Raw genomic sequence first — 13,222 nt, forward strand, 5'->3', positions numbered from 1 at the left:
GGACACACACACAGCGCTGTCCCTCAGCACCTCCCTCCTGCAGTGGCTGCCTCACTCTGCCTAATAGTAGGGTGGGCCCTGCAAAGGGAGAAAGATGCCAGCTCAAGACCAGAGTTGGAAAGGCAGGCTCAAGGTAAAAGGCTTCTGTTTTGTCTTGAAGCACTTGGAGGGAGCACAGCTGCTGGGCTAGCTTCAGGCCATGTGCCTGGGCTAATGGGGGGATCCCTCCATATTGTGGGGTAAGGGATTTGGAGGCCTGGGCACCTTCTTCCCTCAGTTTGCATTGTGTCTAATCACTCTCCCCCTTGACCCATTCCAGCCACAAGTGGGGCAGAGTGCATGGCCTTTGGGTCCCTAAACTCCTTCCTAGGGAAGAGCAACTTGTGTAGAAATGGAGACTTTGGGATAGGATGGAGAAAAGGGCCAGAGTGGGCCCAAGTTGCCTTGAGGCTTTGCTGCAATTGTTGTGTCTGCACAATTAGGAGGAGCAGGGTGGTTGTCCATTGGAGCTGCTCGTCTGCCACGTGGTGGGGGTTGTGAGTCATTCAGTCAGCAGTTGTGGTGCTGAAATGGAGCACTGGCCAGCAAGTGCCAGGGAGGTGTCGTGACAAAAGTGCTGTGCCCTGGCGGCTCCCTTTGCCTGGTTGCCTGTTCTGATTTTGGCTCTTTGTGGGTCCAAATGGAGATGCAGCCATCAATTGTCTGGGAACTGATATCCTCTCCTGAAGGAGAACGGGGCACACTGATTTAAGCTGGAAACAGCAGTTGCTTTAGGCAGACATCACCAGAGAAATGGCTCCGTTTGTGGCTCCGATTCATATTCACAACATTGTTTTGCTATTTGATGCCACAATGCACTTTGGATGCTGTGTGTGTGTGTGTGTGTGTGTGTGGCAGGCAGGGGGGCGGATTATGTAGCTGGTCTGATGAGATGATTTCAAAAGATGTGGCTTGCCTTTTGAAAGACTCTTTGAGCCGGATGCAAGGTGAAATTGAGCCATGTGATCGTGGTCTGTTTCCATTTCTGTTCATGAGTGACTTTAAGTCAGAAGGCCAAATACATCACCAGCTGCTCGGTGCTCTTGAATTCTTATGAGCGTGGCACAGCGCATGGGGTTCGTGTCAAGCAAAGGGAAGGGGTGGACTGCTCGATCATCACCTACAGAGAAAGCCAATGGGCATATTTCCAAGGTGTTAAAGGACATGGTGGTCCTCCAGGGTCTGCCTCCTTTTCCTTTTTGTTCTGTTTTGTCCAGAGTGGAATCTGTGGGGATGAGCAATGCAGGGCAGAATAATAATAATAATAATAATAATAATAATAATAATAATAATAGCTGATATGTTTCATTTACACCTGTCTTCAGCAATTAAGGGTGGCAAACTTAAACATGAAGCATCATGGCACAGCAGGTCTGAAGGTTGCACTAGGTTGTATATTACAAACAGTAGCATCTCTCTCTCTCTCTCTCTCTCTCTCTCTCACACACACACACACACACACACGTGCATAGAATCACAGACTGATGTTATCCTGAAGAAGAGATACCATCAGAATGTTTGTCAAGGAAGCACATAAAATGTTAATCTGGTGACCTTACAACTGGAATTGCCTCCTGAGCCAGTGAAGGCTCTAGTTCCCAAAATCAGGTGGATATTAAGACTAATATTAAGACAACAGTGTGATATGGCTGCAAGAAAGGCAAATGCTATTTTGGGCTGCATTAATAGAAGTATACCTTCCAAATCACGTGAGGTACTGGGTCCTCTCTATTCGGCCTTGGTTAGGCCTCATCTAGAGTATTGCGTCCAGTTCTGGGCTCCACAATTCAAGAAGGATGCAGACAAGCTGGAGCATGTTCAGAGGAGGGCAACCAGGATGATCAGGGGTCTGGAAACAAAGCCCTATGAAGAGAGACTGAAAGAACTGGGCATGTTTAGCCTGGAGAAGAGGAGATTGAGGGGAGACATGACAGCACTCTTCAGATACTTAAAAGGTTGTCACACAGAGGAGGGCCAGGATCTCTTCTCGATCCTCCCAGAGTGCAGGACACGGAATAATGGGCTCAAGTTAAAGGAAGCCAGATTCTGGCTGGACATCAGGAAAAACTTCCTGACTGTTAGAGCAGTACGACAATGGAATCAGTTGCCTGGTGAGGTTGTGGACTCTCCCACACTCGAGGCCTTCGAGAGGCAGCTGGACAACCATCTGTCAGGGATGCTTTAGGGTGGATTCTTGCATTGAGCAGGGGGTTGGACTCGATGGCCTTGTAGGCCCCTTCCAAATCTGCTATTCTATGATTCTATGATTCTAATTGCCACAAATACAAAAACTCGCTTAAGTCATTCCAGTTAAGGTAACCCTCAGAAGTCATTTCTGACCAGAGGGATTGAGAAGGGGATATCAAGACCAGCTTGCCCTTCCCAGGAGGGCTCCTGCCTGATCCAGCAATTTATGCTGTAAAGCTGCTGTGAGGCTTGAATACTTTGCGTGGGCTCACAATTCCCTGGACCATCCGTCCTTGGACAATTCTTAAGGAGCCTCAGGGAAGCTTTAAAATTCACCGACTCTTGACCCGCCTTTGGACTTGGCTATCCAAATTGGTGTGTCTTTTAGGCAAGAAAAATGGCAATAATACTGAGAAAAATAACATAGAACTGGCATGGGAAGCCTTGGGGCTTGTGGAAAAGTAGCATGGCCAGAATTTAAGGGCTCATTTTCAACAAATGCTGACATTTTCAGGGCCACCTCACACTGCATCAGCATCATGAACTACTCATAATGAGAAAAGCAGCAGTAACTCCATTGTAACATTTTACTGGTTTGATTTATATGCGCCGCTATTCAACAGGTTCCAGGAAAGTGTAATAAGGGACGATAATGATAAGGAAAACGTAAGTGACCATGACCATAAAATCCAAATGTATCTATAATAATAAATGAGGATGTCTGTCCATCTTTCTGTCTGACTGTCCGTCCATCCATCAGAATCATAGCTCCGGGACTATCAAATCTAGATGCCTGAAACTTGGCATGCATACTAAGGGGACCCTAGGGTTGTGCACCTTGGGTTTATTTGGGTTTTGAAACTCAGTAATTAATTTTAATTATTTTTATTTATTTATTTATTTATTTATTGCATTTACATACCGCCCAATAGCTGAAGCTCTCTGGGCGGTTTACAAAGATTAATTTTTCAATGGCCCTGTGTGTTTGAAGCATGCAGTACCAACTTCAGCCACTAGAATGGGTTTTCCTAACAAGCACATCGCTTTGCAGTACCAGTGGGCAAAATGAGGTGTACACAGTGTGTCCATCACTGACCGTTGCGTAAGTTTGCTTGAAGGCTTTGCTGTGTCAAACTGCTGGCTATTCCAACTTGTGCTTGTTAAAAATATAGCAAAGCAAAGCAGCAGCTCATATACCCGCCTCCCCCACCTCATATATAGCTGGAATAACTTCAGGGCTACTACTACTACTACTACTTCTACTACTATTATTTATTTATTTATTTATTTATTTATTTATTTGTTTGTTTCCTGCCTTTTGCCCAATACTGAGCCTCAAGGTGGTCTTACAAAGTTTAAAACATACATTTTAAAACATAGGAAAGGAAAAGAAATGCTAAATCTTCCCAAACCCACGTTTTCTCACCAAACTAAATTGTTGCCATCCACCATTATGCCCCCACTTCATCCTTCAGTCACCCTCACATGGCACCATGACTATTCAGTGTCACTGAGTGGGGGAGCAGCCACTGGCATGAACAAGGCACTAGCAATGTGCCACAGATGGCAAAGCGTCTCCGGCAGCTTGAAATCTTGGAATGGAAGGGGAGGCTTTGAGTGGTGGTGCAGAAGCTGAGGCCGGGGAGAGGGGGAGGGCGGTGGCAAATCTGTCCCTTTGAGATTCCAGAGAAGGCCATAGACCTTCCCCTGGCCCATCTCTGTTCCTCTGACAGCTGATTGTTGGGTGGTTTTCCAGGTTTTGTGCAATTTTTCCTCCATCCTAAAAGGCTCAAAATGCCTCTTCTAAGGCTCAGTTCCTGGCTTTAAGCTAAATTATGTTGGTATTTTTTAGCCCTGCCCCCTTTTGCCTTTGGCCATGCCCACCAGTGGGATGCAGCCCCTGAGAGCTCCTCAGAAATGGCATTCAACCCTCAGGCCAAAAGAGGTTCAACTTCCCTGGACTAGAATCTTGGTGAGATGAGGGCTTTGTAGCTTATTAATGAATGTGTTTGCCCTGGAGAATGCATGGTGGTCAGGGTTACGTAGGGTGACCATATGGAAAGGAGGACAGGGTTCCTGTATCTTTAACAGTTGTATTGAAAAGGGAATTTCAGCAGGTGGCCTTTGTATGCATGCAGCACCTGGTGAAATTCGCTCTTCATCACAAGAGTTCAAGCTGCAGGAGCTATATTAGTGTGACCAGATGCAAAGGAGGGCAGGGCACCTGCAGCTTTAACTGTTGTGATGAAGAGGGCGTTTCCCCAGGTTCTCCATATATACAAATGACACCTGCTGAAATTCCCTTTTTTATGCAACTGTTAAAGATACAGGAGCCCTGTCCTCTTTTTCATATGGTCACCCTAGGGTTAGGGGAATCAGAGGCAATGATGCCATGACTCGTAAGAAACCTCTGTCAGAAGCTTGCCTGCCTTGATAGTGCACCCAAGACAAAGGAAACACCATCTCTGCTGGTCCTCATGACTGTCCCCTTTCCTCTTTCTCCTTGACAGGTGTGGATGATCTGCTGGCTACCATTGCTGCATCCTGAAGTGATGGCATTGCGGAGCGTTGGGGCACTACTTCCTCTCTGTACTGCTAGCCTTGGGATTGTGCTCTTGGTTTACGCTCTCCCTGTTGAAGGGTAAGGTGGGAAGAACCAGGGGGCTGTGGGGTGGTGGCTGTTCCTGCAACACAGGCAGAGGAGGGCGAATATGTTATGGGTGGGGTGGAGCGGGATGGGTCATTTCTTCTCTCCCCCTGCAATGTTCTTGCAACCATCAATGGTAATGAAGGAGGCTGCAAGGCTGGTGCGGTGCAATATTCTGCCCTATTAAGACTTGCTGGCTTCTCTTCTGAACAAGGAAAAGACTTGGGCCGTAGCTAGACCTAAGGTTTATCCCAGGATTGTCCTGGGGTCAAACCTGTTCGTCTAAGTGCCACACAGGGCATCCAGCGCTCAGGCAGGGACGAACATGGGATGATCCTGGGATAAACCTTAGGTCTAGCTACGGCCTTGGTCTGATCCTGCAGCAAGAGCTCACTCACTCGAGCCTCCATTTAGCTTTCAGTCAGGCTGCCCCAAACAACCACTTTCTGTGTGGCCTTTTAACCTGCCTGAATGACCATTTGCTACAATGCTCTGAATGCCAGCATGGGCCTTCTATTCTAGAGGAAAACCTGCATCAACAACCAGTAAAGCGTATACATCCACGGGGGTCTTTGGTAGATGTCTGATTTGTCAGGAAGATGGACTGGTCTAGACAGGTAGCAAATAGCAGCCATGAGGTTGGAGAGTGATGGTATGAATTCACAGGCCTGCAGGCACCTGAACAGAAGAGGTTTCAGTGCCTTCACCAGCAGGCTGGTTTCTTTGTGTGACCCTCTCTTTTCCCCTTCTGTGGGAAAAGAGAGGGTCTTTTCCCCCTTCTGTCAAGTGGAGGATTGGAGCTTCCTCTCACGACTTTGAGGAGTGCTGGGCTGGCTAGCCCTGGCCCAGAGTGCCCACAAGAGGGTTTTTAGAATGACAATGGCTGCATCCTAATATAGCAACTTATTCACAAGGAGATTAGTTCCATACCTCTTTCAGAAAAAAAGCTAAGGTACAAGATCCATTTCCCAGCAATAGCCATCCAGTAAGCCCAGAAGCCAAATAAGAACATAAGAAGAGCCCTGATGCTGGATCAGACCAAGGGTCCATCTAGTCCAACACTCTGTTTACACAGTGGCCAACCAGCCCTCGGCCAGGGACCAACAAGCAGGACATGGTGCAACAGCACCCTCCCACCCATGTTCCCCAGCAACCGATGCACACAGGCTTATTGCCTCAAATACTGGGGGTAGCACATAACCATCAGGGCTAGTAGCCATTGATAGCCTTCTCCTCTAGGAATTTATCCAACCCCCTTTTAAAGCCATCCAAATTGGTGCCCATCACTACATCTTGTGGTAGTGAGTTCCATAATTTCACTCTGCACTGTGTGAAGAAGTATTTCCTTTTATTTGTCCTGGATCTCCCACCAATCAGTTTCATGGGATGACCCCACTGGGTTCTAGTATTCTGAGAGAGGGAGAAAAATGTCTCCCTATCCACATTCTCCATGCTATGCATAATTTTGTACACTTCTATCATGTCTCCCCTTAGCCTCCTTTTCTCCCCAAGCGAAATAATCCCAGTTGATGTAACCTTCCCTCGTAGCGGAGATGCTCCAGCCCCTTAATCATTTTCGTTGCCCTTATCTGCACTTTTTCCAGCTCTATAGTATCCTTTTGGTGACCAGAAATAGGATGGTGATGGCCCTTGAAATAGGTTGGTGATGGCCCTGTTGCTTGCCCCTATTTCAACTGGTATCCTCAGACAGACCGCCTCTGAAGTTGGATGTTCTATGAAACCGCCACAGCTAATACCCATCCTTTACAAAGTTGTTTAATCTCTTTTTAAAACCATCTAAGCAGGGACAGATTTATATAGGGTAACCATATGAAAAGGAGGACAGGGCTTCTGTATCTTTAACAGTTGTATTGGAAAGGGAATTTCAGCAGGTGTCATTTGTATATATGGGGAACCTTGTGAAATTCCCTCTTCATCACAACAGTTAAAGCTGCCCTCTTTTAAATCTGGTCACTCTAGTATAGCTCCTGCAGCTTTAACTGTTGTGATGAAGCGGGAATTTCACCAGGTTCTCCATATATACAAATGACACCTGCTGAAATTCCCTTTTCAATGCAACTGTTAAAGATACAGGAGCCCTGTCCTCCTTTTCATAGGGTCACCCTAATTTATATACAAGCTAAACAAGCTACAGTTTAGGGCCTCACATTACGAGGGGCCTCGCATTAGAAAGAAGGAAAAAGTTTACAACGTTGCCACTGGGAAACCTTAAACATCACACAAAATGAAGACCTCTTCAGAAGAGGGAATAGTGATGCCCCCAGAGATAGATTTCATCTCTCTAATGAATGTAACATGCCAAAGGTTAAAGATGGCTTCTCTGCCAAAGGGTGGCTGCATATGGCTATATGCCAGATTTGCATTCCTTAATGGTGTACAGCAGACAAAGGGAAAAACTTTCAACCAATAGAGCATCAAATGTAACCTATGACTCATTGAGATTGTGCACCTTAACTTGAAAATTGAATGTAACTTAACTTGCTAATCCAGAACTGACCAATAGAAGGGTTAGAAAGAGACTAACACCTTCTTGAAGTCAGGGCCTATATATACTGTGAGATTCCTTTGTTCTGGGTGCCTCCATCTTGTGGAACCGGAGAGCACCCCCATACTGCAGTTTCGGAAGTAAATGGATTAAGTGTATTCTCCAGCCTCGTGTGTTTGATTGGCTATTAACGCGCCGGGGAAGCAGGCCTTTAAATCTCTGGTTAAGGGACAACAATTGTGTTATGTGTTTGACATACTCCTAAAGAATGTGCACACATATAACTTGCATTTTAATACCTATATTACACAACTATCAAATTCCGTTTAACTGTACAGTCTGTATTTTGTATTTAATTTTTTTATTATTATTTGTTGAAGAGGGAAGGGCCTCACTCTAGTTATAGCTGAGGGCCGCAACAAGTTTAAATCCACCCGTACATCTAAGCCAATGGCTATCACAGTGGCCATGCTCTTTCTTTGCCTCTCACATGACCATCTTGAGGAGTTCCCTGCCAAACAGGGATGGGTGCAGAGATGTCAGTTGGTCCTTGCCACGACACAGGCCTCACACATCAGGCCTTGTCGCACACAAACCCTCCTCAAGCCAAACGCCACCACTTGAACAACCTGAGGGTTGGATAAAAAACAACCTTTCCCTCATATGAGAAGGTAAAGGCTAAAATCCGAAAAGGTTTTACTGTGTATGTAATAAGCTGAAGGTTATATCTAAGGTGTTTATGATAGTAACTGTAGAGCAGGTGATAAAGCCAAGCAGACACATGGTTTGAGGTAACAAAACAAAATAAAACATTTATTTTTGTTGAACAGATCTTAGTTACTTCAAATTCAAGTTAACCTGCTTAATCTACTAGTTCTAATAATGACCATAATCTCAAGTCTCTTAAAATCTTATCTCCTTTCACTCTCCACACCACTGACAATCCTAACTGACACTCCCCACTCCCAACCAACTAACCCACACACCCACCCCGCTCTAGACTCCTCCATTTATACTCCTCCCCTTTCACAGCATCATCAGCCACGCCCACTCAGTCCAACATTCTGCACTCACTAGTGACTAGACATAAAAATCAGACATACCTAAGGGAACAGAACTGTGGGGTAATGCTACCACAGTCCTGTTTGTGACTCACCTTGGCTGCTCTCTTTCTTTCCGCTGGCATTTGCCCATCCTGCCTGACACAGAAGATGAAGGGCTCAGGTGATTTTTCACCTGGTTTGGGGTGGTTTTTAAGATCCCTTACATAATTCTGTGGTAGATGTTTGTGTGGTAGCATGATATTAAGACACTGAAGATGCCCACGGTCACATTTCTCAGCGAGATTTAACACATAAACCTGCCCCACCCCCATCTCTGGCAGACATCATGGCAAGACATGGCTGGAGTGCTGGACTGGGAGTTGGGAGATCCGGGTTCTGGTCCCCACTAGGCCACAGCAGCTCACTGGGTGACTTTGGGCCAGTCACGGACTCTTAGCATGACTACCTCACAGGGTTGTGGTTTATTTATTTATTTATTTATTTATTACATTTCTATACCGCCCAATAGCCGGAGCTCTCTGGGCGGTTCACAAAAATTAAAACCATTCAAAGTATAAAACAACAGTATAAAACCATAATATAAAATACAATATAAAAGCTCAACCAGATAAAAACAGCAGCAATGCAAAATTACAAATTTAAAACCATGTTATTTAAAATTTATAGATTGTTAAAATGTTGGGAGAATAAAAAGGTTGCAAGGATGAATTAGAGAGGAGGGGGATTATGTACACCACCTTAGGTTTCACGAAGGAAAGAACGTGGGATAAAAATGCAATACAAAGAATAAATAAGTAAATAAATAAATTAGATAAAGACTGCCACATGCCCGGTGCCTTGGATGGCGGGGGGAGTGGGAGCAGACAGAAAGCTGCAGAGGAGGGGAGATCAAAGAATTCAAGCTATACAGGCGTACAACTGGCCCCATTCTTCTGGGCACTTCCAGATGGAGGACTTCTAGTGTGACTGGTCAATAGGCATGGCACATCTATCCCACCTTTCTCTCCTTTATGGTTCTCTGTGTGTGTGTGTGTGTGTGTGTGTGTGTGTAAAGAAAAAAGGCAGATGAAGCAGTGGGAAATATCAAATGGAAGACCATATCATCCAGAGTCCTCCCATCAAATTATGTGAAATGACAATTGCCTCCTCTGGAAGCATCCTCTGGATGGATAAGGACAGCCAGACGTCCTTCCTCTGCTGAGAGAAGATTCCAGCACAAACCAAACATGCTGCACCTTCCTTTTCTTGCCCAGCACACATGGGACCAGCTGAGCTATCCAAGAGTGACGGACTGCGTTAACATTGTTCATGTCACAACTGCAATGGCTACCGTTGTGTCAGCACATTTATAGCAAACCCCTCCTCCTCCTCCTCCTCCTCCTCCTCCTGCTGCTGCTCAGCTGGCCCAGGGTAGTAAAGACTTGGCAGCTACAAACCCTGGTAGTGGCTGTTTTCCTCCTTTTCCGTTCCACAATATAAATCCTGACATTGCTCTAACTGTTCCAAGCACAAGAAGAAGTAACGCCACCTAGTAATTAAACACAGGCGGACGGTGGAAAGAAAAGCCGACTAAACAAAGGGCGATTAATCATAAATCCCCACCACCAGCCCCACTGAGCAGGAAGCAATAAAAGGGCCAGAACCTGCAAACAGGGAGCTTTTGATGAAAGGCACAGTTGCCCTTAAAAGCTTCAATGGCGCTTTTGCTTATCTACATTGGGTAGTCTGGAATTGCAATGTGTTGCAAACGAAGTTGGTGTCAATTACTTCTGTTGGGGGAAAATAGCAATGTGAACACAACACAGAAAACACTGGCAGCTTCATTGTATGGATTCCCCATAAAAAATGAGTGAACAAAGGACGGTAGCTCCAGAGAAAAGGGCAATTTGCAGGAGCAACTTCAGAGCATTTGCTGTGATAGAAACCCAAAGTTTGGCTTTGGAACATCCCTAACAGCCAAATGCCAACATGCTGGTCAGAAGTGAACACCAATAGAAGCTGATGGATTGCTGCTCTTCTGGGGCAAGGCCCTTGCCAGTTCTGCCTTCCTGCCCCCTATGCCTATCTCCTCATCTATGTACGTAGCACTGCTTTAGAAAGTAGCAGGGCTGGCGGAATTGATACCCCCCTATTTCCTCCCTTTGTTCTGCTCACTCATCTTAATCAGCCACTGCTCCCAAGTCTGTCCGTCCGTCCATCTGTCCTTCCTTCCTCTCCACCCCACCAATCTCTCTCTCTCTCTCTCTCTCTCTCTCTCTCTCTCTCTCTCTGTAACACTTTGCTCGGTCTGCCCTTGCTGGATGGTAGTCCTGAACTGCTGGGGCTCTGATGCCACTTCTGGCCATTCCTCAGATCAGGTGGCCACTCCCCTCTCCAGCATGGGCATTTCTTTATGTTTTTGTTGGCTTTGTTCTGGCTTCTTGATCATTCCTCCAGCCTCCCTGAAGATTAGGGATCAAGCCCCGTGAAGACTGATGATGCCTGACAGCATCATCCCCAGTTGCCAACCAGATGTGAGTGGAAGGTGTGGAGCAGGGAGTGCCAGTAATAGCCAGGGTGCTTGGTTTATAAGGTGGCCTTGGGCTTGCTCACCGTCCTCCACCTCCTTCTTAACCAGCCCCAGACTTGCAGCTATTTGCCCCCAAACGGTCTCTCTGGAACCACTCTGGAGTCCTCTAGTGGAAGCCCTCAGGAGTCGGGGGAGATGAGAAAGGGGAGATGCAGCAGGTCAAGGCTAATCAAAGACACAGGACCGGGGCATGATCTCAAGCCAATGCTGGTGGGTGTGGGGCATACTGGTGCTTCCTTGATGAAGGCATGCCCCCGATTGCTCCTCTTCTTGGTATTTCAGACTCGCTCAGAAGCACGGCCCTGATATCATCGATGACGACAGCAAAGACAACATCACCATCTTTACGCGCATCCTGGACCGGCTGCTGGATGGATACGACAACAGGCTGAGACCTGGGCTTGGAGGTCAGTTTGCTGCATTGAGCTGTGCACGAACGTTTGATGGTGTTTCCTGCTGTTTATTGACATCCCCCAATGGAGCGGCATTTCCCCTTCAAGCAGCCCCCACAGCCTCCTTGCACCCCTTGAATGAGGAAGAGGTTCCCTCCACTCAGTGGATGTGACTCGGCCTCAGGACCAGCTTTCAGTCTGAGGGCAACCTGGAGTCTTTCAATGGGGAAAAGTAGTTTCCTGGGATCATCTCCTGCAGAGTTCTTGAGGTCTTTCTGCCCAACTGTTAGGGTGATGAATTACCCAAGCGTCTGGCTGAACCACTCCACACAGGTGCTGCCCCTCCTCCTCCTCTTCCTCCTCCTCCTCCTCCTCCTTCTCCAACACCACCACTTCCTCTTGTCCCTGAGCCCCTGAACAGCTGCTCCTGGCTGGGAAAGGAGACAAAGGTAAAAAAGAGCAGGGAGCTCTGGTTGTTTTGCCCCTCGGCATTGAAGTCTGAAATTGCTGTGCAGGCAAGCAAGGCAGCTGTTGGCACTTGGCCTCCTCTTGCTCAAACAGATCTCATGCTAACTTGATCAGGAAGGTACTCCTGCCTCCCCACCCACCCCGCCCCCTGGAAACATGGACCAAGGTGGCAGAGAGCAATGCGCTGCATGTCACGGTTGAGCCACCCTCTTGTTGACTAGCATCCAATTGCCATTTGGGAAGCCCTTGAAGAGGGCTGGAGGTGGGGTGTGTGTGTTGTGTGTCTCTGCCTTCTCTCTCTTGCCTGAATGGGGCAAAAGCCCTGCTAAACTCTGGCCCACCTCAGGGCTGTTTTCAGACACCCACATCAATTTGTGCATAGACTGGAATCCACATGAATGCAAGCCCTACGGTGCCCTGCCCGGCATGCTCCTTCTGTGCCTCATTGGTTGCAGTTAGATGGTTCCATTAGAACATAAGCAAGACCCTGCTGGATCAGCAATGGGGAGGGGCCATAGCTCAGTGTGATACATCCCATGCTTTGTATGCAGAAGGTCTCAGGTTCAATCCCCAACTTCTCCAGGTAGGGTGAGGAAACCTTGGAAAGCAATTGCTGCCAGTCAGGGTCAGCAATACTGGGCTAGATGGACCAATGGTCTAACTCAGTATAAGGCAACACCCTATGTTGCTATAAGACCAAGGGTATACATAGGCTTATTGCCTTGGATACTGGAGGTAGCACCTGCTCTCTGCCCAGTGTTCCCATCCTGAGAGACCTGGCCATTTGGGGGACAGGTATGGGGAAATGGGAAGGGGAAGGGAATGGGATGTGTGCATTGACAGATGGCCTCCTGCCCTCAACATGTTTATATTTTAGCAGTAGCAGCCGCATCCCCATCTGCTCTGTCTGACCCACTCGGGTAACCCTTTCTTCTTGCCATTTCCAGGGAAATGGCTGCGTGGCCGCACACGGCTGTGTCTGGCTCGCAGCACCAGACTCCTCGCTTATGGCCTGACAGTGCTGTCATGGCAACGCAGCGACTCACCAGAGAGAGGGAGGGAGAGAGAGAGGGATGCTGAGAATCAATGACTGGACTTGGTGTGGCCTCATGAAATTGGGAATGGTTTTAAGAGGGAAAGGCAATTTGACACTGAGATCCCTGTTCTAGGAAGGGACAAAAGCATTTGCATCTTACACCTGCTAATTGTCACCTCTCTCCCTCTCCCCCCCTCTCTCTCTCCCTCTCCCTCTCTCTCTCCCTCTCCCTCTCTCCCTCTCCCTCTCCCTCTCCCTCTCCCTCTCTCTCTCCCTCTCTCTCTCTCTCCCTCTCCCCCTCTCCCTCTCCCCCT

The 13,222-nt window shown here is 47.4% G+C and overlaps 1 protein-coding gene across 1 annotated transcript in view; it reads left to right on the forward strand.

Moving 5' to 3' along the window:
* GABRA3 (gamma-aminobutyric acid type A receptor subunit alpha3) overlaps positions 1–13,222 on the forward strand; it is a 45,914-nt gene that overhangs the window by 3,408 nt on the left and 29,284 nt on the right. Inside the window, exons 2-3 of the mRNA XM_063141994.1 lie at positions 4,737–4,867; positions 11,295–11,419. Coding sequence (XP_062998064.1) covers positions 4,743–4,867; positions 11,295–11,419 — 250 coding nt within the window. The 5' untranslated portion in view covers positions 4,737–4,742. The remainder of the gene's footprint in view (positions 1–4,736; positions 4,868–11,294; positions 11,420–13,222) is intronic.

This window comes from Elgaria multicarinata, chromosome 15 (genome assembly GCF_023053635.1).
Source record: "Elgaria multicarinata webbii isolate HBS135686 ecotype San Diego chromosome 15, rElgMul1.1.pri, whole genome shotgun sequence".
NCBI lineage: Eukaryota > Metazoa > Chordata > Lepidosauria > Squamata > Anguidae > Elgaria > Elgaria multicarinata.